At 38.1% G+C, this 26,170-nt stretch overlaps 1 protein-coding gene across 3 annotated transcripts in view; it reads left to right on the top strand.

Annotated features, from left to right (window-relative positions):
- FGF14 (fibroblast growth factor 14) overlaps window positions 1-26,170 on the top strand; it is a 376,534-nt gene that overhangs the window by 230,606 nt on the left and 119,758 nt on the right. Inside the window, exon 1 of one of the 3 annotated variants that reach the window (XM_021530238.4) lies at window positions 20,837-21,135. The exons of the other annotated variants lie outside the window; for them this stretch is intronic. Coding sequence (XP_021385913.1) covers window positions 20,943-21,135 — 193 coding nt within the window. The 5' untranslated portion in view covers window positions 20,837-20,942. Of the gene's footprint in view, window positions 1-20,836; window positions 21,136-26,170 lie in introns of those variants that run through there. 3 annotated transcript variants of the gene reach the window in all.

Genomic DNA, 26,170 nt, shown 5'->3' with positions numbered 1-26,170 from the left:
GGTATTTTTGGCTTCTATTTGTAGTTTTGTTCCATTTACTTGTTCTCAAGTATTAACATTATGGCAAAATAGATGGATAATAAAAAGTGAGGACATATTTTTTAAAGACAGCTTTTTCAACAAATATATAATATTTATAAATAAATATTTTGCTGAACTTAGGTTGTTCAAAATGTTTTTTTACATCTTCCTTATGAGCTAATTTACATAGGCAACTATTCCGTTAAATGTCAGTTGTTGCGGCTATCTTCCTCAGTGCTCATTTCAGTCATTCTTATTTCAATTTTCAAAACATGAGGTTATTTTAGAAATTATGTATAAGCCATTGACTACTAGTTTATGTATGATTTATTTATGAAACACTGGGAATTTTTGTGGGTACAGCAAAAGGAAAAGGACTCAGTGGTTTTTACTGTTCTGTAGCATGACTAACATTATTAACCTTGTGCAAGGATTGTGCAAATTGGAGATTATCACCTTTTCAAGTGTTGGTGGGTAGGCTGTTGCCCCAAAAGCATTGCTTTCAGGAGCCTGCTTTTGAAAACCTTGACCATAGTTGAAAGGCTCAAAACTGGGGTGATAAACACCTGGCCATTTGCTAGGAAAGTGAGCTTCTTGTTTATGTGACAGAAGAGTTGAGGAGTTTCTTTGGAAACTTCCTTTAAATTGCTTCAGGAATTATTGATCAGAGCAAGCTGAGTATGATTTCTGTCCAAAATATATTTTTAAAAATGAAGTTAATTTGCAAGCTTCCAGCCTATTTTTGCCCTACTTAAGACAAATTCAGTAGTACTACTTCATACCAGGCTGGCGCTTGGGGTCCAGGCATTTAAAATTACACCTTTTTTGAGGAGATACCACAAATTTTCTCAACATTGAAGCCTTTTCTTATAAAGGAGAGGACACAAATTTCTAATGTTTTTTGTTGAACTAACCATGTAATGTGCCCTGACCCACCACAATAGAAAAGCAGAAACCATGTATAATGCAGTATTTTATTATCCTTTTCTCATATTTCCTGTTTTTCTTCATATTTCAGCACAAATAAATTTTTGAGCTGAAATAGCAAGCAGCTCTTCCCCAACTGCCTAAACAGAGATAAACATTTTTAAACAAATTCAAAATAATTTTGGAGTACTGTAATTGGCAGCTATTTTGGGTCTGATCTATCAAAATCATTGACATTTTGCTATTGATTCCATGAAAAGTCACTTCATTAGTACTATCACTGTAATAAAAATAAGCGCTTCTTATGAGTGGGCTGGAATGAAATAGATTTTCAGCATTATAACAAATAGAAATATGCAGTTTCTGTGTCTCACACAACCCACTCATTGAATCTGCATGTTTGAAATAATTGGGGAAACAGGTCAGTGAACAATTTTACACAATCATTGAATCATAAAGGTTGGGAAAGGCCTCCAAGGTCATTGAGTTCAACCTCTGACCGAACACCACCACATCAACTACACCACAGAACTAAGGGGCACGTCCAGTTGTTTTATGAATACTTCCAGGGATGATGCCTCTATCACTTCCTTTTGCCAGGCCATTACTATGCTTCATTTCAGTGAAGAAATTCTTCCTGATGTCTAACCTGAACTTCCTGTGGCACAGCTTGAGGCCATTTCTTCTTGTCCTGTCACTTGTGCCTTCGGAGAAGATGCCAAACCCCACCTTTCTGCAAGCTCCTATAAATTATTTTAATTCATAAGTAGGTTACTAAACCCAGTCACTTGCTACACAGGGAAAGCCAAGATAGCACCACAGAACCACAGACCTTCAGGACTTGTCCTGTGGAATGACAGTTTTTGTGCCAAGTATCAGAGGTCAAACCTTAAAAGCACTGTAATACAGAAGTCATGACTGAGACTTGGGCAGACTGCTCTTTATTTTCTCAGAAAGCTGAGACCACATACAGGTTAAATCAAAACAATTTGCTTTAACATTTATTCTGTAGCTTTGTTTTATAAAGGTAAATTAGTAGCTGATCTAGTAATCACCATGCTGAACTATAGAAGGTCATTTGTGAACATAACACAATAGTCTGAAAATTCCATGAGCCCACAGCATCTCCTTTCTCTCAATATAGAAACTCTTTAAATCATCATATGTCCATGGCATTGACCTTGAAATAGCCCAACTATTTGCATGACATACTGTCCCTTTACAAAAAACCTCAGCAACATTCATTAAAGTCGCTTTCCGTTGATTTAAAAAATGCACCTCAATTATTTTAAATGTTTATGAAGTCCTTGTGATGGAATATTGCAGTCATAGACTTCCAGTAGCAGTAACACTTCCACTAACAGTTGCCAGACTAACTTCAGAAGTTCAGGCATGCAAGGCAACCACCTCTTACAGAGCACTAGACATTCTAAGAAAATATGCCAAGCTTTTATAAAGCTGTTAATCTGTGAGGACTTAGGTTCTTTATGGTCTCACATTTCTCTTCTCTGCCCTCTAGCACTGTGACTACACAGCAAGCAGGATCAGCATGAATATCCAGCAGATTAACCTGCTAAAACTAATGCAGTTTTTCCTACTGGATGTATGAGCTGCTCTTAATCCCCCTAAAACTTGGTCACTGGAAGAGGGAAGCAGTGCTCACCTAAGGGAGCTGGAGACTAGTGGATAAATCAATGTAAAATAAAACTGCATTTTGTTCAGGAGATGAATATCTCTCTAAACAGACACAAAGCAAGTGCAAAGAGAAATGTGACCTTGGCTAAGACCTTTCATCTCCACAGACTGACCATATCTTCTGTGACCAGGAAGATGAATTTCTATACCTCTAATCACTTTCAAAACAAGAGATGGATCCCTATCCTTGGCACTTCATTGCTGAGCTTCCAGAATTGTTTATTACCCCTTCCAGAATTTCAAAGCTGAGGATAAGTTGCATAAGAGGGGAGAGGTTGTCTGAACATATTCAGTGTCTTGGTGGGAACATTCACTGACTAATCATCGACATTTCTTTTGTGTATCTTGCTGACATCGGCATGGCAATTAATTTTGCTTCCACTGCACCACTATATGCAAGAAGTGAGGAATCACTAGATGTTCCCAAATTGCCTGTCAACCTTTAATTTGTAGCTCTTGGGTTTGTTAATGGTTAAGACACCTGCTATGAATCCTTCTCATTAAACAGCTTCTAATACTAGCATCTGACAGCATTCCTTGAATTTACACCTTTTGCTTTAAGCTATGTCACAAAAAGCAAAAAAAAGATTTGCTGGTTTTCTTCTAACTAGAATATAATCCTTTTATATACTAACATATTAAACTCTGCATTCAAATAAAATTTTGTTTAAACCAGAGAAACATCAGCTTTCCAAAACAACAGGGGAATAATGTCAAAAGACAATTCCTTCTGCATCCAAAAATATTGTAGATATTTTTTTTATGATATAGATATCTATAGCAGTTATAGATTTTATTGGTTTGGACTCTGGGTAGAAATATATAGATGTCTGTATAGATAAAGAGATCTTAGCTACATGTCTTTTTCAAACAGGAGGGGTTTGGGAATGGCAGTTTACAAACCAGGCAATGAGAAGGGACCATCTCTTTCTTCTGCTCAGGCTGTAGCCCTGTGCAACAAGTACTTTCTAAGAGAAGGGAGCAGCAGGTAAGTTGGTAGCCTTGTAACAAAAGAGAGGTTTCCTGGCTTTCATTTCCTATTGGTAGGGCAGTTCTTTACCCTGCCCAGTTAACGCTTTGTCTAAAAATCCCTTAGAGGATGGGTGAATAATTTACAGGATTTAGAATTCTGAAGGGAAAGGCAAAGATTGTGGGTGGAGGGAAAAAGCAAGAGAGGGCAAAAAATTGGAGGCAGAAGGTAGAGAGACAGAAAACACATTCAGTAATTTCTGCCACTGTTAAGTACCGGAAGCATGTCTGCTTCACAAAGATTAATAGCTCAGGTTATTAAAAAAGTGTTACCAAATTAACTGTGAGCATAATAATCCTCAGAGGATGTTTATCATTCTTACTGCTCAGGATAGTAAAAGAAAATAAAATAAAAATAATTCATTAGTATTGTCCCTTAATCCCTGAGATCTTCTTATAATGAATCTAGCATTCCAGATGTTCGACTGAAAATTATTCTTGCAAGATTTGAATTAAATTATTTCCATGGGAAATTATTTAGCTAAAATAGATGCAGCTAATGAACTTTCATTTCTCTCCACACTTTTCATTTTAATATCTTCCTATTCTACAGGAAGTTGTGACATTTGTGACCATATAAAGACAAGTTGACTGTGCTAAGCATATCAATGTTCCCTCTCCTGTTTCATACCAGGTTGGTGGTCTTATAGGTCTTTTTCGACCTAAGCAGTTCTATGATTCAGCACACAAATGGCACTATGCCAACTGCAGCTTGACACAACAGGAATGCTCCAAGGCAAAGCAGCTTCACCCTGCTTCATGTCTTCTCTGATTCTGGTCTGAACCTGGTCTTCAGCAGAGAAAGAGCAGCTTCTGCAGTACGTCTCTCATATGTGGGGAGAGAGACAGATCTTCAGAAAAGAAGAGAAGGAATAGTTAGCAAAATGCAGGATTGAAAGAATGAAGTTAACCTATCTGCAGGTTGGACAAAATAGGCTTCTAAAATCTTGATGTGGACTTTGAAATATGGACACATATTGAACCTAAATGAGAGAGCTCCTTTGAAGAAGCTGGATGCAAAAAAAGTTGCTGTTGTACCAAAGCTGTTGAATGCTTCCCTCTCTCATTTCAACTAATTCTTAGGAGCACAGATTTATTCATAATCAGTAGAGGATGGTGAGATTTTCCAAGGCTCAGTGGGTGTTTTTCTCCTTTGGACAAGTTGATCCATGTAGAGGGAGCCTAAATTTCAAACTTCTAGTGATGAAGTTGAGGTGACCTCAGTCTAGTTGTTTGCATCTTCTGTTATTATAAATCTGTATCAACTGCAAATCTGAATCCTCAAAGAGTTCTCTATGCTTGAATGTGTTATATACACATTTTTGTGTGATCTCCCCTTCAGATTCCCAGTGTTACCTTAGCAATGTTTTTTTGATTATCTGAAGATTTATTAAGGAGTCATAATAAACATGAGGGTTTTTTCAAAAAATTGAGTAATATTAGCATTGTTTGGAGCTTAAGTTGAATCAGTATTATACAAAGAATAAAGGAATTATCTTTGATCTTGTAGTGAGGAACCTGTAGAACACAGCAATATGTTTTGTTGCTCTTTGTGCCACCTGCTGGTGAGAGAGTAGGCAAAGGGGAATAGGGCAACATTTCTCTCACTCTAATGTTCAGTTTCTGAATGAGATTGCATTACCTGGTTTTTGTGTTCATTGTTTCTCATAAAATAACAAGTAATTTCAATTGTCACTTTATCAATTAAGGCAACATTACAAGTTAATTAGACTGTTCTGAGCCTCTATGATCTTGGCTTTTAAAGAACACATACTGGTTTGGTTTGGGGTTTTTTTGTTGGGGTTTTTTTGTTTTTTTTACTCTAAAATTTTTAATTTTCTAAATGTGTGGTTTAGGGTGTTCATTACTTTATTTGCCATGTTATGTGGGGAGAGGATAAGCAAGGAAATTGCCTCTAATTGACGGTAATATTGAGTGTATCAGAGAAAAAACTGTTCTTTGTCTTTTAAAATCTACCTACTGTTCTTCAGAGTTCATTTTCTTTCCTGTATTAATAATTGTAATTACCAAAAAACTAAGATTATATGAACACCACTGAGAATATTGCCATATTTATACTAAAGTTGTCGTCTATATAGCTTAATTTACATTAAAGGATATACAGCTTTGTGCTCTACATCAAAACTTTACAAATATTCTGATGCTGGCAGCAGCACTGATTTCCTCTTATATTTTGTATTGTGGGAGAAAGCCATTAGTGGGATGGATAGGTGATGAAACCAGAAATGTTTAGCATGTGGAGATCACCAGTGGGCTGCAGGATTTGTCTTGTCCCAGCTGTCAGAGCAGCTCAGTCCTTACAGGAGATATCACATGTAAGAGCAATATAACACTTTGGGGGTACTTCAGAGGTTTGTAAAGGAAAGCTCTGCCACAAAGGAGAGAATAAGATCTGATTATAAGGAAAATTAACTAAGTAATTAACAAAAATTAACAAAGTAATTAACAATTCAAAAGTAGCACAGACTGAATCTTGACAATGTGCAAAGGTTGAGGTTTTTTGGTGACAATATAAAGTTAACAAAGTCAAAGTAAAGAAACAGAGAAACATGAGGATTACTGGTGCTGTCTGCCAAACAGAGAAAAGGGACAGAGAAAATACATTTTAGGAAAAGTCAGTTTGTTGTCATTAATACGCACTTGAAAATTAAGTATCCACAAGGAGATCTTGGAAAAATAGAGGGGCTTTTTTTGCTTATGCTTCTGTGTTTATCTAAGCAGAGCAACACAGAGCAGGGCATTATCTCTATCCTGCCTTTAAATTCAAATGAAGCTAAAATTTATTTTCCCAAGACAATGTCAACATGTGCTAATGGTTAGAATGAGTAAACTCATGTATTGTGTCTTAGCTAAATAAGGTATAGTGTTTAGTTTTATGGCAGAACAGCATCAAGGATATATTTTAATAGCTGACTTAGTTGACTGAACAAAATTAACATTAAGCTCATATAAAAAGCCAAAGGATTATATATTATTTTAATGTAAGAAGCTTTAAAATGGAAATATTCTTTCCAACCCAGTGTGTGTGAAAATGGCTAATGCTTTTCTTTTTTTTTCTGCATTCCTGAAATGTCTCTTCTTGGAATAATAAATTCTCCCAGTGGTTTAAATGTACTTTTATGCACGCCTTTCAATTGTTAGGCTTAAGTTGGTACTTTTATGCCTAGATCATCCTTCCTGTTTTGAATAGTATAAGGAGTAATGTGCTAATACTTTTGGTACTGTAGGACACAACATCCTCCAAAGGAAAAAACCAAACATTTGCAAAGACACAAAACAATCTTCAACTATGTAGAGTCTGAAAGAACATCTAAATTCACTATACTGTATTAATGACTTCTAGAATGTAAGCTGAATTTACCTCATCATCTTCTAGTGTATTTAACTGGGCAAGTGAGATGTGTGTGCCCTACTCTTCACAAGGAAGTGCAATAAAAACTTCACAGCTCATGAAACTTAAACATGACATGAATAGTACTGGAAGCTGGGAGGGCTTTACAACATAGAGCATACCAGATTTTCATCTAATGCTTTCACTTCACTTCCTCACTTCCAGCCCAAAAGCTGGAAGCATTTACAAATATCTTGCCACTTATCTGCAGAGAAATAGTGGGGAGATAGCTAGCTCTTATCACAGAGAATAGATGCTCACAGTACTATTAATTTCTGCTAGCTGGATAATAAATCTGCAATTACTTTCCTCTCAGCTTTAAGGTCACTATGGGACCAACTGTGTGCAAAAAAGTACATGTACACCAGATTTTGTTAATATGTTAGAATTTTGATTAAGTATAGTCAGAAGAGAAAGAAGATCTGTCTTGGGATGTGTTCAGGCATCACTGAATAACCAGGAGAAATGATCAGAGCTACAGTATAAAATATAAAAGTTTCGGCATATATAACTGAGTGCATGAAAGGTGCACAGTTGATGAGTTATAATCCCTGATAATTTATATTGTTACAGTGCCTCACATTATAACTGTTTTACATAATCTTTTAATTAGCACCCTTACTGGCTTTTGTAAGAAAATTTAAATGGCCTAAAGATTTCTGATGGGCATGAGCTCTATAAGCAGAAAAAAATGGAAATCCAGGATATTTCAGCTTATGCTGGAATACAGAAATCCTATTTCAAACAGCCACTTATTAGCTACAGAAAATGGATAACTTTTTATATAACTTTGAAAATTTCTTTTCTAGAAAGCTTATCTCAAACTTTTTTTGTTGGTATAAACACCTATAGGTACTTAAATATTTCATTATGTTTGACACATCAGAGATATATTTCAGAAGCAAAATCAGGCTTAGGAATCTAAATCCAAAAGCTACTTTTAAGGCCAACAGAGGAGGAATGGGGTCTTGCATTCTGCAGTTTAGAATCTTTATTGAAAAATTCCTGTACCTGTAGGGTACTGAATACCACTGTTAACTGAAACCCTGGGACAACTCTTGTTAAAGTAACTGTCTTATGAACAGATTTTTCTCAGAAAATCCACTACTCTGCCTTAATTTTTGTATGACAAGAAAAGGTCCTAGCTGTTATTTGGAGAGAATCAGAAAAAGGCACAGCAAGGCTTCTCCATGAATAATCACTCTGTCTTTCCTGAGATATTATACTAATCCTTCGTATCTATTGCCAAGTAGTTAGTGATGACTGAAATTGTTCAAATATTTTCTCTAACTTTGCTGCATATCATAAGCTATAATATAGATTTCCATTTCAGTAAGATCAGATTTGTTGATAGGTAAGAATATGATATTCTGCAGGGTTGTTTTTTTTCTTTTTTAAAATAAATAAGTACAATTATTGTGGACATTTTTGTCATTTACTATTATTTTTATTTTAAGAAAGGCCAATTTATATTTCACTCTGCAAAAGAGATCTGTTCTTTCAGTTCAAAAAGGCTTTTCTGTAGCTTCATTTGTTTTCTAGAATACTTAGAATAAAGAAAATAGTCTTAATTTAGTAATGATAGATTTGAAATTTGCTTAGATCACTAAATTGGTCACAGATTTCTTTGAACAACAACTTTATTTATATTATTTTCTAGTCTCTCTCTCATTTGTATGTTTTCACATGTGTCAGTATACATGTATAAAACCTTAATTCCCTTTTCCTTGTAAAAAAATTCTGAGGACTTTTAAAGACACATTTTCTTATGCCCTTCCATCTTGTACCTATTTTTTCATTTAGATTCACTCCTGACAGTCTATCTGAAGTTTTATTTTCTAGACTCAGTCTTGCATTTCACCTTTGGCAGTGGGAAAATTGTGTGCTCTCTGTGTGTTTCATATGCTTTCTAAAGCATAATTATTAAATAAATATTTTAAGTCAAACTGCAAGAAATTACATCCTGTGATGGTCTTTGGAGAAAATTTTTGAGTCTGAAAGCCAAATTGCTTAAACTTTGTCAGACAACTGCTGATATTCATATTTGAGCCTGTGTTGATTAATTTCTTGTAGAGGGAAAGTTTGAATGTTGCAGTTCATAAATCAAGGGCATCAGAAAATAATATTTTGAAAATATACTAGAAGTTGTAAAGATTATTTGTGCTTCAGAAAATCCCATGTCTTGTGAAGAATGTAAGAAGCAGTCAAGGCTTAAATTGCCAACAGTTCCACTTGTTTAAATGTGCTGACTTATAATCATAAATAATTTCAGCAAATTGTGCTCAGGCACTTTATCAGGCACCTTATCAGATAAAATATTTTTAGTCCCTTTTTGCATACATTTTCAGTTAAAAGATCCTGTTGTAAAATGTAAATGTTTTTCTGTCTTGGGAAAAGGACAACCATTATATTTAGAAATATCTATATGTTGTTCAGATCCAGGTCTGCTGCTGTTGGTCATCTTTTTTTCTTTTTTTTTTTTTTAATTAGGGCATTTATTTAAAAAATTGATTCAATGCAAAGTTGATCTGCCTGTATCCAAAGTTTTAGAAGTTAATTTAAAAATTGCAAGTAGCATCAAAGCACTATTATTTTGTATGACACAATAACAAACAAAATCACCACAACCTTACTGATGTGAGTCATACTTAAGAGAGTGGTATAGTACCCTATTCCACATGTGTAAAACTGCATGGTAATTTAAATCTTTTCTCTTTTCTTCACAATAAGTTATGATATGTACATTGTTTTTCTTCAAGCTTTAAGGCCCAGAAAGGATGGCTTTGTCTCCAGTGAGAATATTAGCAAAGGAGCTAAGGTTCACAGCAATCTGGCTGCCAGATTGTTCTATTTCTAATGGCTTCTGTTCTTCCTTGTCAGTCTAGCATAGCCAGAACCTCTCACTTATTATTTACAGAGCACAGTTTGGATTGCATCAAAGACAGCTTCCACTCACCAAGCTGTTTCCTGCTATTAATTTAGCTCTTCCTCCCTACATCTGTAGCTAAATCAAGTTTCCATAGAGTTTAAGCTAAGTCTGGAAATAAGTGAAAAAAGCCTTGAGACTTGGGGTGATAAATTTTAATTTACGTTTGTCTCTGTAAATACAAGGCCTACCTGAACACAGAAGCAATACAAGGGATGCTTACAGATTTTTGGTAATAAATGTGTCCCAGGGGATTGAGTTTGAAGAGAAACCTAGTCCATCAGTAGCGAGTTCAATTTTAAGGCGGATGGCTTGGGACAAGTGAGGTTTGGGAAGGGACAGTGTTCTGTTTAAGTGTTCTGTCAAAGGCTGAAGAGCTGATGTGACTGGAAGGAAGTTTTAGCAGTCTCTGAGTCCAGTCCAAGTGTTCTGTGTTGCCTGTTTGTGCACTGACCGATGGCTTCTAAGTAACTCTCCTACATAAAATAAAAGACTGAAAAAGTCATTGACCAAATGGATTCTCCAGGTTCTCAGAGACTGGAATGCAGCCTACTAGAAACTAGATCTCACACCAGTGTCTGAAGTTTCCAGCTTTCTGGGAGGCAATTTCACACTAGTTTTAGGCAGATCTCAAATGGTTCTACTGATGCCTTGAGAGGCTACGTGGAACAGAGGCTAGACAGGGTGAAAGGAAGTAAGGTAAGTACTTATTGAAAGGCCTTCGAAATATATGCCTTGGGCAGTACAAGGTCCTGGCTGTGGCTCCAGCCAAGATGGATGCTGGGTCACAAGTTTACACACTTTTATAAGTTTTGGTCCATTTACATATTGGGGTAAATTGTTCAATTACAGCTTGAGGTTATGAGGTCAAATCCTCCCAGATTGCTCTTCTCAATTCACTGTTGTTGATATTTTTTGGGCCTGAAGTGCACTGGTGTCCTTGGTTCTTGGGTTGGAAAAGTTTAGTGTTGTCTAACTGAACTGTGAAGAGAACTTGCAAACTCTTTATATGAAGTTCAGAGTTATACACAAATGAGTACAGAATCTGGAAAACATGAAATCTAAAACTTAAGGCATCACTGCCACTAAATACAGCTGTGTTTTCATATGACAAAAAGCATTGGTTCTGATAGACACTGTGGGTGTCCTGTGTAAACGTACTGGTAGCAGGCTGTTGGGGCCTGTTTATGAGGTTTCAGCTGCATTAGGCAGAAAATGAGCTAATTATGCTATTAAGATACTGGACATTCTTACATGACAACTGTATTTATTTAAGGGTTAGACTGATAGGCATTTTAGGAGGAACTTAATGATTTATTTGAATACTGAGATAAGTAGGTGAGTGCTGTACCTTTTGTAATAGTGCCTTAGATAATATATGTGATTAAACCTGTGCATGGCTTTTTAAAGTGCTTAGACTTACTTTCTATTTTTAAGATTAATGTAAACTGTCTTCCAACTAGCTAGGCTGATTTCTACTAAACCTTTTGCAACTCTTTGTGTTGGTCTTATAGCTTTCTTTCATCCTAACAAAAAACCTATTCTTCAGCTTAACCTCAAAGTCCCTGTAAAAATATCAGTGGGTAAAGCATATCCTTTGCAGAGCTTGAAAAATTGTATTATTCAACGAATGGTACAGGATACTGAAGTAAATATTCTTCTTAGGATTTTTTAGCTTGCTTGTGTAATTATTTACAAGAATTTAATAGAAAAATGCAAAGTCGGTGCAGTTTCAATCTCATAAATATCACTCTGTTAAAAATACAAGCAAATAATTGTTTATTTTTTGCATCAGAATATCTTCTGAAACTTGAAATTATTATGATTAAGATAAAAATCAACCCCATGTAAATAAGTCTATATTTGGTTTTCCTAAAGTTACTTATTTTTTTTTCTTTTTAAGGCACAGTATGCTATTACACAGATATTGAAAAATATTTCTACTACACAATTTTTACTCAGCTTGTATCTGGTACAAATAACTCAAATTTTTTTATTTAATTACTTGCAATGCAAGGAATAAAAGAAAAACATGGCTGTATGTTGCAAGATATTCCTCAGTCAATATATCTGTGAATAACTAGACAAACAGTGTCCACTGCTGGCAAATCAGATAATTGCACTACACTTCAGAGAGATATGATGTGGAAATGTTTTGATCAGTTAAGTCTTAAATGTCAGATATTTTGTATTGACTTTGTAAGACTGGTTTGTGAAATCAGGTCACTGTATTAGAAGTATTCATGCTTTAGCACTAATAATAAATGCTATGGTACTTGAACTAATAATGAGGAATATCATCACAGTAACATGAACAAGTACTCCAATATTTTCAGGATTTTAAAATAATTCTAGTATTCGTTATATTCCATCTATCATGTCTACAAAATAAATAAAAAGATAGCAAAAGTCTGTGAAATTTGTCTTGTATTAGATCATATAAGTAACAAAATGGGCAAGCAGAACTCCTTAAATTCCTTTTCTTCTCCTTAGGCCAAAATATTCATTACTGATGTTGCTAGGCTTTTTTAAAGACATAAAGAAGTATAGAAGAAGTCAATGTTTCTGTTTTGAAAGAAGTAAAATGGAAATGCGGATACAGCGAGTACCACTGCTGCTGATGAAGCTAGAGATTAATTAAACTGATTATCAAAGTAAGAAGAAAAGGCTGATATTTCCTCCTGAAAAAGTTTCCTCCTGGCATTTTTTTTGGTTTCTGTGAGTGTGTCAATGCAAATAAAATATTTCCATCAAGAAAATTAATATAAAGTGAGAGAAACATTGAGGGGGAAAAAGGAAAAATCTGTTCCTATGCTAATATAAACTATATTAGCTGGACAGATACTTCTGAAAATCTAGATTAACTAAAAAGAAGTTAGCCATACTTGTTTTTCAGAGATTTATGTCTGTCATCAATTTATTCCATTCAATGAAAGTATTAGACAATGCACTGAATTTTCTGTTTGTTTGGAGAGGGGAACACAGTATGGGACTTTTTTTAGAGAATATTGGTTTTGTCTGAACCCCAAAGGAAGGGTCATGTCTGTGTGATTAGATTTGAGAGGGAATCAAGGCTTACCCTTTGGATGAATGTAGCATTAGCCAGAATTGTTCTATATCTACATTTTCTCCCTGCAGTACCCAGAGAAATACTGCATAACCTTCCCTCTTGAACAAGAAAAGAACAGGATGCTAGTTATGTTTTGGTCTTTTTTCCTTGTAAATGTCTTAAAAATAGTATCAAAGTAAATCAAAAGTTATTCAAATGTAAATGGTAGAATAATTGCAAACAAAGATGACTATCTGAAAGTTATTTTGTGAAGATAATCACACTGTCAGTTTTAGGTTGCATAGCATAAAATAAGACCATTTTTTCCTAAATTATTTTGCAGGGAGTTTTTTTCATGCTTTCTTCCAAGAAACAAAGTAATGTTGTGGATGCTTTTGTGTGTGCATGTGTGCATTCATGCACATGGGCAGACATGCTGCAGTTCTTCCTGTCACTGCTAAAAATCACTTTTTATACTTAAAAGATTATTGGATGCATTTTGAGGGGAATCATTCTTCTGCTTCTCAAGATAGCCATTTATCTACATCTCCGTTCATACTATCTTTTCTGTTCAGTATTTTATTTTAATGGATATAAAGTGCTTTTTCTCCTGGATATCTGTGGTACGGTCAAAATCCAACATCTTCCTTGTTCTAAGGGTTCTGAAATATTGCACTTTTTTTCCGCATATTGTCATGTGTTTTCATATTTGTTCCATGGAAAGCAATAAATCAATTTGCAAATTATTCTAGGTGAGGGAAATCCTCACTGAAGAGTATCATGAAACAGGTAGAGCAGCTTACATGCTCTGCCAGCTGTACTGACTCCAGAGCAAATTCACTGTAGAGACTGAATTTCTTAGGGACAGTGTTTCCTTTGTTTCTGTAGACTAAAATTAAGCAGACTTATCTTACAGGGACTTTCAATTACTTGAGAGAATAACAGCAAAGTCTGTTTCATGTTTCAGAAGTCAGGCAAAGCAGACAAGTCCTGCTGTGCCTAGATAAGTAAATGCAACAGATGTTGGCTTAAGCTGTGCATATTAATGAAGAAGCTCTCCATGCTGTTTTTAGGCCTCTAAATCTTAAACTGCTCTCTGCAGCTGTGTGGACTAAAGATGGGGGTGGGGGGTGGTGGGGGGGAGGTGGTGTTTGTGTTTGGTTTTCTTTAATGAAAGTCCTTTTTCTTGCCTGTGTCACCAGAGCCTTGTTTGAAGCAGTCTTGTGGTAGATATACTATTAGCTTTAGTAAGAACAAAATTAATGGTAATGTGTATCTGTTATTAGTTATTACGAATCTCTCTTTAAAGAGATTATTTCATTTGTAAAGATAAAATATTATATATGTCACTGCAGAAGCCACAATGTATTTAATTTTAATTACTTTTTTGGATTATATACTGAACATGATCTCGTGTCTTTTAAATGTTTTTCTTCCTTCACTGTTTTTAACTGTTTAAAAGAGACTTACTGGGTTTAAGTTTTGGACCTGGGTGAACTATTTTGGCGATCCTTATATGATCTGTGTGCTACACAGATACTGTCAACCCAGCTGGTTTCTTTTGTTCACCTGGTCTCAAAAGAAGGGGTATCAGAAGTAAATGAAAGATAGAGTTAAACACAGAAGGAGTCATGAAAGATGTCACAGAAGCCTTGCTAAAAGTTAGCAGGTGTAATCATACACCTTATCTGGCTGATAGATCAATTTTTAAAAATAGCATTAAGAATCATCATCCACCTTTTTCCCCAGTTGAAGGATGAAGAGTTAGCCCATTAAATAAAAAATGAAACTTTGAATTATAGCAGGTATTTTACTTGACACTATTCATAAGACTATATCTAGTCATAGGACTATTCATAAGACTCCTTACTGCAGGATAATCTGTGCAATTTAGCGTTGGAAAGGGAAAGGGGACAGCAAAGTCAAAAAAGCAAAAGTAAACCCAAGCAATCTAAGAATTATTTTATGTCTAAAAAGTAAGTCAATATCTAGCGTAGAGGTATTCAGTCCTTTCAGTTGTGGATGTATCTCAGGAAATATGTGAAAGAAATGAGTGCAATATGTGAAAGAAGTGAATGGTCAATGCAGAAGAAATATTGTACTTGAGCTGCTATAGGCAGCATTGTAGGTGTTATGTATTTGAAGAGTGTTATGTATTTGAATAGAATGTTTTGATAATCCTCTGCATAACCAGTCATCTAATGCTAGACTTCCTTGCATTAATTTATTCTTGCTTATACAGGAATTACGTTTTAATGTTTTTCTTATGAGCTGAGTACATAGGCCAAATCCTGTGAAGAAGCTAGCTAAAATATGTACAGTCCTTTGAACAATATATTGGAAGCTTACTTTTGTCTTAATTAAATGGATTCACCTGACCTATTTAAACAAGTGACTCCATAGGACCTTCTGTGTATTTAGAAAATTTTAATAGGTATGATTTTGGCTCCTTGAGCACGTTGTGAATGCTAAGACTGAAAGCTGAGTGCTTTTGACATGAACAAGTGTGAAAGGATAGAAATCCAAATTCTGTGAAACATATTATCATGTTAAACAAATTTTGTTATTAATGATCTTTGAAGTCTTATCAATGAACATCAAGTGTTCAGGGTGTTAAGGATTTTAAATTTCAGTGCTTCATAGTACATTGCCTTTTGGGAAATTAACAATAATTTATAAGGAGAATTATATCCAGATTAATAGACAAGAACATATAAAACTGACCTAATTTAAACTGTTAACAGCTCATTTCACAAACATACCATACTACTCTTCTTATAAACATGGAATACACATAAGCTATATGAAAAGGGAATTCTTATCTGTTTTAGGATGTTCATACTGGTCTGTTCATGAAAGATGTGATCTTTTTAGTTGACAAATGTTTTTCGATCTTACTAATTTTTGTACAATCAAACACTTACCAACCCATAGAATAAGCCATAGGTTATGATTCACCTTGTTCAAGGCATTATTTCTCTTGCTCCATCTTTTTCCCCAAGAAAATTAAATCAAGAATTGAAAGTTGCTGTTGCTTATCAGCACCCATCCCTGCTCTACATGCACACAGCGTGTCTTGGGAAGATATCAGTTCTCAATTTCATGAATAATCATATTTGTAGGACTGTATCACATTTTCTTATGATATTTGGGGGAGTGGAAGGGTCTTAGTATGTACATTGAATTTAGACACTTTAACTATAGTCCACCAAAACTACCAGCAACCTTCAATATTTTTTTTTTTTTGTTTACTCCAAAGCAACAAATTAGAATCACAACTTCAGCTGGAAACAGCACTTTGGCAATCAGTCTGCAGTCTGATCAGAAGCACCACAAAGGTGATTAAATAAATCCATCACAATTTAGAAACAAGTAATTTCTGCATTCCTGAAATGTCTCTTCTTGGAATAATAAATTCTCCCAGTGGTTTAAATGTACTTTTATGCACGCCTTTCAATTGTTAGGCTTAAGTTGGTACTTTTATGCCTAGATCATCCTTCCTGTTTTGAATGGTATAAGGAGTTATGTGCTAATACTTTTGGTACTGTAGAACACAACATCCTCCAAAGGAAAAAACCAAACATTTGCAAAGACACAAAACAATCTTCAACTATGTAGAGTCTGAAAGAACATCTAAATTCACTATACTGTATTAAATGACTTCTAGAATGTAAGCTGAATTTACCTCATCGTCTTCTAGTGTATTTAACTGGACAAGTGAGATGTGCATGCCCTACTCTTCACAAGGAAGTGCAATAAAAACTTCACAGCTCATGAAACTTAAACATGTTTAGTAGTAATGTAATATTCTGACATTCTGCACTTGTAGAAAATATATGCTTGTAAGAAATTTGGACTTTATTTGATTAATTTTGTTTTGGTTTTGATATCAAGAGTGGTTTCAGGATATCTAGGAGGAGAAAATTTGGGTGGAGTGTGCACAGATGACTACATACCTGTAGAAAGATATTTTTGTTTATATTGAAATGGTTTATTAAGGAAGATCTCTGTAGAGTTTTCATGACTACATTGAACAGATATTACTCTGCAGCTTGTAACATTATCCAAGTTATTGAAAAGCATATAATAAGTTAAAAATAAATAAATAAATAAGAAAAAACTCACACTCCATAATGTGTAAAGATGATATTTTAAGTTCTATACATTTTGAAGCCTATGCATCTAGGTGGGATAGACTACAAAGCATTGAATACCATTTTTCCTAACTAAATTTCTCATAAAAGCATTTTATGTATATCTACTACATGCACATACGTAAATAATAATGGTGTCTATTTTAATACTGAACTTTGATGTAAGCAACAGCAACTTTCAATTTCAAACTGCAATTTACATGTTAAATTAGCTAAAATGGAATATGGTCTGTTCCCAGTAAAACAGAAAAAAATAAAGGAATAATAATGTTTCATACACTAACATATAATAAAGCAAGTATTTTATACACACTTTATATACTTTGAATTTTTTACTATAAAATTAATCCAATAAAGCAATTGTACTGATTCTATAATGTTTTTATTTAGAATACTCCTGAAATCCATAATAAAATACTAGTTAGAAATGAATAGATGGGAGAGTAGAAAGCAATGAAAATCTTTTCTTCCCATCTTTGGCTTTTACTAATTTGTTTTCATATCCAGAGTTTTGTGAATCAGAAATAAAGCTCTGTTTTAATGTAGAAAATGTCATAACTAAGACACGTCCATTTTTTCTAAATGCATATACTCGTGCAGTTCCTAGTCCTTAAGGTAACTGGTATGTTCATACTTGTCCAATCCATCTGTTAGCAGAACCTTCACTTTGACTAGAATTGTACACATTTTATCACAGGTTAGGACACCAGATGGCTCTCTTGAGTTTTCTTTGTAAAATCCCAAGATGTAAACAACTGCTCTGCATTTCTAAGATGTGAGTACAAAGCTTTTTTTTTTTTTTTTTTTTTTTTTTAATCTCTGGAGTAAGAAACACATTTTCTCTTTGTCTATAGGTCTATAGGATACCACACATTTCAACCTTCTCTCTTGCTTTTCTTTACCATCATCCTGAGCATCATGTTGTTGGGAAATGTCAGAGTGTTTTGTCAAAGGCCTAGTATTTGAAGGAAAATATAGAAGGGAACAATAGTAGTAGATAGTATATAATGCTTAGCATCATTTGATGCTGTTAAGAGGAGCTTGAGACACACACCTTTTTGGAGAGCGTTTCTCATGCAAACGTTAGGGTTATACGTATGTATTATACCTCTGCATTCCTGAGAAAATGGGAGACAGTGGGAGGCTGGCCTCTATTTCACTCTACTCCCTCTCATTCATTCCTTTGTTTGCAGGCAGCGGCCAAGCCGAGCTGACTTTGGGCTGCTCCCCGCGGTGGGGACGGGGTGTCCGTGTGCGGCGGCCGGGCGCTGCCCCGCTGTCCGTGGTGCTGCGGGCAGAAACAGAGCGGGAGGGAACCGGGCACGGGCAGGACCGGTGGGGCGGCTCTCAGAGGAGAGCTTCCCTCTTGAGAGGTCTTAAGGAAGACTACTACGTGTCTTGTCCACTTGTGAGGAGGAAGGAAAAAGAAAGCAGTATGCAAAAATACTACACTGATTTTTTTTTTTTTTTTTTTTAATAACCACCTGTCTAATTGCATTAGTTAAGGCAATTGTAACCGTTGTAAGGAAATTGCTGCTCTGTAAAAATTGCCAGATAGAAAATCCAATGAGTCTTAGCTGAATCTCTTTAGAGACACTTTTAAATAGAATTAAAATGTATTATCCAGATCCGATTGTGCATGTTCTGTTCCTAGTTGGTCTAGTATTAATACAAAATCCCTGTATACTGGAGTTCCCACCATACACTTTTGCCCTCTGTATAAAAATAGCGCTTTTTAGATTAAAGGATTTAGGGGGGGAAATGGTCAATATCAAAGGAGCTGAAGCCTCTGCTGAAACAAGAAACTATTCTTGCATAGAATAGTTTTTAGAACAGTTACACTGTTTTCTGTATTGCAAAACAGTGAATTTTTCTGGGTGGATATTTACACTTCCAAGCCTGTTTAAAAAAAAAATCAAACAAATAAAACAAAAATAAACCAAAACAAAACAAAAAAGACACCCACAAAACTATCTAACAAGAGATAAGAGTACTTTGAAAGCAGTATAAAAATTGATATTACATGATAATTGCCTGTGCAAACATCTGCCCTTCCTTATATGCTAACAATATTTTTCTGTGTAGCTGTTTGCTTTCTTCCTCTACTTTCCTCTGGCTAGCTACAGCTTCAGGAAGTTTAACCATTAGGCTTGCATAAAGTAAATCCAAAAAACTTTGGGCCATTATTTAAAAAGGGAGACGAGCCAACAGGAAAAGATGGAAGGAAAGAAGTGAGATGTCTTATTTTACATAGTATTTACTATTTGCAGTGACTTGTGAACTTATCGAAGCAGATACTCAGGTCTTTTGTGCCTAGTGAGCTTGGCTGGAGCTTCCTTAAGTGCTCCAAGACATAGCCTGTAATTTTACACGGTGCTGATGATTAGTAAATCCACCTGCTGTGGCTGTTTGTGGGTGCCCCATGTAATCCCTTCGGTATTTGAGTTGAAGGTCCCCTCAGCCCCTCAGCTCACGGCTCCGAAACCTTCCCATGAAGCAGAACCCCGTCTCCCTCCAGCCTTGCCCTGCTGCTCGGTGCGTGCCTGGGTTGCGGGCCGAGGAGCGGCGGGCGCCCCTGCCCAGGGCGGGCGGGCCGGCCGGCGGGCGGAGGGACTGCGCGGGCAGGGCGCCCTTGGCGCGGTGTCGCTCAGCCGCCTGCCCTGGCTCAGGCTTCCCCGCCTGGGGACGGGGACAGGTGCCGGTGTCACCGCTGGGGGCGGCGGGGGCGGCCGGCTGGGAGCCGCCGCCGGGGAGCTGGAGAGAGAGTGCGTGCGAGGGATCCTCGGTGTGCCGGGGGGGCGAAGGAGAACGGGGAGGGCCATACGCCCCTCTGGCAGCGCGCAGGGCCCTCCTTCTTTCCCCGGGAAGGGAGCCCCGCACGAAGCCACCTGGAAACCTAACGGGGGGCAGAGGCAGCTGGCGGCGGATCCACCGGGAACCTCCCGGTTCCCACCAGAAAACCATATCAGCACCACCCCGTCCCTCCGCCTCTCTCCCCCTGTGCTTTTTGATTCTGTCTTTCCCCATTCCCCCCCCCTCCACCGCTTGCACCCTCACCGCCCCTCGCCTTGGGGAGGACAAAAAAAGCTCCAGCGGTGCGTGCCTCTGTGTGTGTGTGTGTGTGTGTGTGTATGTGTGTGTGTGCGTGCGTGTGTAGGGGAGGCAGGAGCGGGGTGGGACCGAGGAGCCGTGATTACAGCTCTCCCCGGAGAAGAAGATTGCTCTCTCCAGATGCTGATTTCTGAAGCACTTGGCAATCATCAGGCGGGAGCCAGGAAGAGGCGGCGGTAGCCGCCCCGGCCGTGGCGATGGCAGCGCCGGGCGAGCGGGCGGCGGCGGCTCGGGGCTGAGGGGCAGCCCCGGGAGGCGACGCTGCCTGGCGGACCCGACCCGATCGACGCGACCCGAGCGGAGCCGACCGGGCGCGGCTCTGCCCCGAGTCCCGCTCGCTGCGAGCCGCGCCGCTCCGCCAGCCCGCCGGCACACACCCGCCCGAGCAGGTGCCCTGCGCCGGGACACGGCGGGGGGGGACGGCGGGGCACCCATGCGGTGACCCCCGGCGGCGGCAGCTCCCGCGGCCGCACGGCGCGGTGCCCCTCCGCAGCCGCGCCTCGGGCCGGAGGAGGCTCCCGCTCGCCCTCGCCCGGGCTCGGGATGGGTTCCCGCCGGGGCTGAGCACCTCGCCGCCTCCCTCCTCCCTGCCCGGCGTGGGCGAGCCGGCGAGCAGCCATGGCAGCGGCCATCGCCAGCGGCTTGATCCGCCAGAAGCGGCAGGCGAGGGAGCAGCACTGGGACCGGCCCTCGGCCAGCAGGAGGCGGAACAGCCCCAACAAGAACCGCGGGCTCTGCAATGGCAACCTGGTGGACATCTTCTCCAAGGTCCGCATCTTCGGGCTCAAGAAGCGGCGGTTGCGGCGCCAAGGTGCGTCCCTGTGGCCGGGCCCGCCCGCGGGCTCCCGGGGGGCGGGCGGGAGGGGGCAACCTGTGGCGAGAAACTTCCCGGGCCGGGCGCCGCCCCGGCTCCTGCCAGCCGGAGGCTCCCGGCTCCCCGCCAGCGGGCGGAGGGCTCGACCTTCTGTCGAGACCCCCGGGGCCAGCCTTGCTGCCCGGCTGGCTGCTCCGGAGCTCCGGAGCGGGTCACGACAGGTGTGCTGTGGGCAGCAAACCCCTCGGGGAGCCGTGCCCGCCGCCCCGCACCTCCCCGTCTCGCTTGTGCTTCTCTGAAGGACAAAGAGCGCACAGCGCTTCGGGTGTCCGGTGGCCGTCGGTAGCCAGCCCCTTCCCTGAGCCACCAATGTGGTTTTGGCAGGTGCAGCCTGGCTGTAGTGAAGGGGTTCCTCCCCACTGCTCGGTGACTTCCCAGGCTGCACAGTGAGAGGTGAGGCACATCCGGCAGCTGTGGGAGAGCTCGGCATCCCTGTGGGTACCCAGGTGCCTGTTGCCCGTTCCCAGCCAGGGCCTTGACCTGCAGACCAGCCGGTTTTGCAGGCAGCTCTTCAGGGTAGATGACCAGGAGTCAATGGAGAAAACTGGTACCTTGGTGATTGCATTCTATCCAGGACTTTGTATTAGAACCCTAGAAATAAAAGGAGTAAAATGGTGTTGCAGTGACTTGCTAATTTTTTTTAAAAATTGTGGTATTCAACAGCATTCAGAAATGGTGATGACTTACTCTATGTCCTCAGGAAACAAGTAATTTTATAAAAAATGCATTATATTGTGAAGAATGAAAATGTTAAGTATCACTTGAAACATGGCTAATACCTACCAGTCAATGATAAAGTACAAACCACCTTCTGTTACATGATACAGAATGCCATCATGTGTTGTGGTTTGGTATGTATACTACAGCTCCTCTTTAGGTTGGGTCGGAAGATCATTTTAAGCATAATTAGGGAACTCTCCTGATTGATGCTTCCTCCTTCTTTTCCATGGCTCACATTTGAAAAAGTATAAATCAACAAAGTCCACACAATTTTATTTTTATATTGCTTTCTTGCGGTAAAATTGTTTGTTGAAACTCCTAATGCAAGCCAAATCTTGCCATTTTTAGATAGTACAAGGATACAGCGAAGATGAGCAGGAAAATGTCAGTGGCAAAATCTATGGTGGCTTTTTTTTTTCAAAGCAGTTTGTGTGTATTTTAAAAGATTAGAGTATCTGGTTTATGATGGTGTTTTTTAAAAAGTGATACTCTTCAGGAAAACAAGTGTAGGGATTGTTAATAGCAATTGTGCTTGACCACCTGTGCAGTCTTTTCTGGGAGAAAACTATGTATTTAACAATATTACCATTTGAGAAGGAGAGGACTACCTTGCAGCACTGATATGCCAAACACTTTTTTAGGTGAGAAGGGGCTTTAAAGAGACTTTTGAATTAATCCTTTTTCATTAATTCATTTTTTATAAGGCACCTTGTCACATTACTGAAAAAGAGAACTGAATTAGAAGATAACTCCGCTGTTAACCTGTACCACTGACACAGAACATTTCAGCAAGAACAATCAGAACAAGGGTTATTCACCAGTAAAATCTGCAGTATCAGACCCTGAGTTTATCTTCCTTCATGATGAGACATGGGATATTTATGCATTGGTTTACGTTAAGGTCTCAGAATTACTGCTCATCTGTAAGAATTCCTGCTGAAAAAAATACTGTAGTAGCTTTTACTATCTACGTTCCTGATGCACAAAGTGATACATGGAATACCTGTGGATTTAAAGTTGCATTCTATTTAAGAGAGAAACTGAAGAAACAATCAAGCCAAAGTTGTTACTTAAACATCTTATGCCGGATAGTTTTGAGTGAATAATCATTTGTGAAAAGAACCCAAACAAACCACATTTTATAAGGGTAATTGCTTTAAAATACATTATAAGAGTTACAAAATGAACATTTATCAGAGTCTGGTTTTAGGTTTTCCAAACTGAGTTAAATAACCAGTGAATTTGTCACTGAAATCATACTGTCAAATCCATTAAAATAAGTCTTTGCCAAGCAAAATAGGATGAATTTCAAAACATCTGTTGTCAGAAAGGTGCTATGGGATTTTGACAAATAAACCTTGTGTAAATGATACAGAGTATCACAAGAGCATTGTGAAAAATGAGCTAATAGAGATGTGACAAACCATCTGTATCAGTCTTGTGCAATTCAATGGAAGAGTAGAATTATATGTACAAAATTTTAATGCAGAGCAGTAAAAGCAAGATTGTTTGTCTTGGAATAAATATGTGTTTTGCTTTGTACTTACATACGAAAAGGAATTGTCTTCCCATCTTTGAAACAGGAGGCAGAAAAAACTAGTGATACTTGTTTTTAAATTAAAAACACACATTTAACCTTTTACAGATAGGTACTAATGTGAATTAGGTAAATAGATATACACAATATATGCACACATACCAACACGTCAGCAAACATTGAAAAATATTCTTGATTTTTAAATTCTTCTTTGAAAATGCCTGTTAGTACTGTTGTTGCTCAGTGGGATTTATTTTAGAAAAAAGTGAAGTTATTATGAATGCATAAAATGCTTCAATCATGTGTATACCCTGATTTGATTTTTTTTTTTTTTTTTTTTTTTTTTGTCATTGTGGCAAATTCTCTGTTCATGGTCCTTCCTTTAGGGGCATATTAAATATCAACAGAAGTGTGCTTTGGGTGACTAACATTTAGAAATGGTAGCACTAAGGATATATCCATGAGCTCACTTGGAATAAAGAGTAGTATTTGTATTTACTGAAATATTTTCTCCAATGATAGATGCCACAGTAGTTTTAAACAGCCTTTCTAAGACTTTGATAAATGAATTAAACTGCCAAAGCGATTTCTGTGAAAGACTTATCTGCTAATCTACTAAGTGGATGAAGCCATTTTCATTTACTGGACATCTTTGATTTGTATTGTTTAGTATTATGATATTTCAAATTTAATTTTTATTTTGTTCTACCTGTCATCTGATAAACAAATCACTATCATTAATTTCCTCATAACTGTGAAGAAAAGATCTTGTCTATCTGATGCCAGACATCAATCAATTTTGAATCATCCTCTCTTGCATTGAAGGTTATTTAGTTATGATAGTTTAATGTTTAATTTATGCTAATATAATAACAAATGGAAAGATTGACAGATATTTTGTTTTATGTGAAATAACCTTATCTAACCTGGGGCTATCTAATGAAAAGAAGAAAATAAATGTCATTTCACCTTATGCATCTACAAAGCACAGAGATTAAAACATATGCTTGTCACTGGTGCAAATTCAAACTTCTTAGCCTGTATTTTCATCTATATATCTAGCTGCTTTGCTAATCTGAAAAATCTTCATTTGGTTAATTAGGTCCCTTGGGAGTATTCTACTGAAAAATACTCAGCATTTAAATGTATTAAAAACCAAGTGTGATGTTTACTGTTTCTGTGTGCTAATACCACATTAAGACTTCTAAATTTATGCATAGGGTGTATGAATCTTGGGATGGCTTGGCCCCTGATTTTGTACATTAATATTTATAAGAAACAGAGACCTAGGGAACGTGTTCAGAAAATGCACTGATTAGATTTTACTGCATCTACAGAGGTAATTTAATTCTCCAAAGAAAGCATTTTTTGAATACCCATCAGTAGATCAGCTAATGATTTTTGGCAGATGTGGGAGTGGCCCATAATCTCAGATATAATTCCTAATATACCTAGTGCCCAAAGTCATTTCTAGATCTCCTACTTGTGGAACACAGTGGAACTGAAATGGAGATCTGTGCTTGTATAAAGGACTTGTTTCCCAAACCTTAAGAAACCACATCAATCTGTCCTGGTTCAGGGCAAATTTGGGAGCGACCCCCCAAGGGGTTCCTCTGGGAAGCAGATTCAATCAGCCCCTCCCCCAAGCTGGTTCAGGAAAAATACCTCCTTGGAGAAAAGTGGAAAAAAAACATTTATTAAACAAGAAAACCTAAACAATATTAAACAATAAAACCTCTTGCAGTTCTAAAAGAGAAGACAAACTCAGAAAATTCCCCCTCCCCGGGCTGCAGCTGGGCTCGCTCAGTCTCTGCTCAGTCCCTCCGGCGCTGGCAATGCCGCTGCCCAGGCCCGGCCCGCTGGCCACGGGTGCTGCTGCTGCTGCTCTGGGGTTCATCCAGAGCAGGTCCGGAGACAAGGAAAAGCCACAGACCAGGGAACTTCTCTGCCTCAGCTAGCTAAAACTAACTAAAAGCAAAGGAGAGCTCTGTCGCGCTGTCTGTCCGTCCGCAAACACAGTCCAGGAGCAGGAATGTGGAGCGAGTGCACTTTCTGAAAACAAACTCTGTGCTTCTTCTCCTCCCACTTCACTCCTGGAACAAGCCTTAAAGGTGCAAAATGTATTATTCAGCATAAACAGAACAGATGACTGGGGTTAAAAGCATCATACAGTCAACCCAGGACAAACTCCCACCAGTAAGCTCCAGCACTGGATGATCTGCCTTGCTCAGAGTTTCAGCAGACCAAGACACGTGTCTGTGCTTTCCTATGATATTGTCCTCAGAATTAATTCTTCTTGGCAGTTCAGGGAAGTCCACGGGTCCTGCATTGTCTAGGTGCAAGGCTGTCTATTTTTCAGAAATCACTTTGGGTATTGAACTGATATTCTTGTTTTTCATTACTTTTCTACAAATCAAATTGATTAACCCACAATCCTTTTGGGAATATAAACACAGTCTTAACAGTCTATTTAAGAAATCATTACCTTTTTCCTTCATTGCTGTTAACCTGTTCAAAGGACTGCATGATATTCACAAACTGAAACTGTGTAAATATGCTACATTTAATGTAAAATATTCTAAGCATACTTAAAATATTTTTAAAAACATGACTTTCTAGACTCAGTCTCAAGCTTTCTTTCTCATGCATTCACTATTTCACATAAACCCTTGTTTGCTAACTGAAGCTTTTAAAAGAAATACAGTAATGGCTGGG

This window comes from Lonchura striata, chromosome 1, assembly GCF_050655825.1.
Source record: "Lonchura striata isolate lonStrDom1 chromosome 1, ASM5065582v1, whole genome shotgun sequence".
Taxonomy (NCBI): Eukaryota; Metazoa; Chordata; class Aves; order Passeriformes; family Estrildidae; genus Lonchura; species Lonchura striata.
Note: the sequence above shows the minus strand (reverse complement) of the source record. Positions and strands in the feature narration are given on the sequence as shown.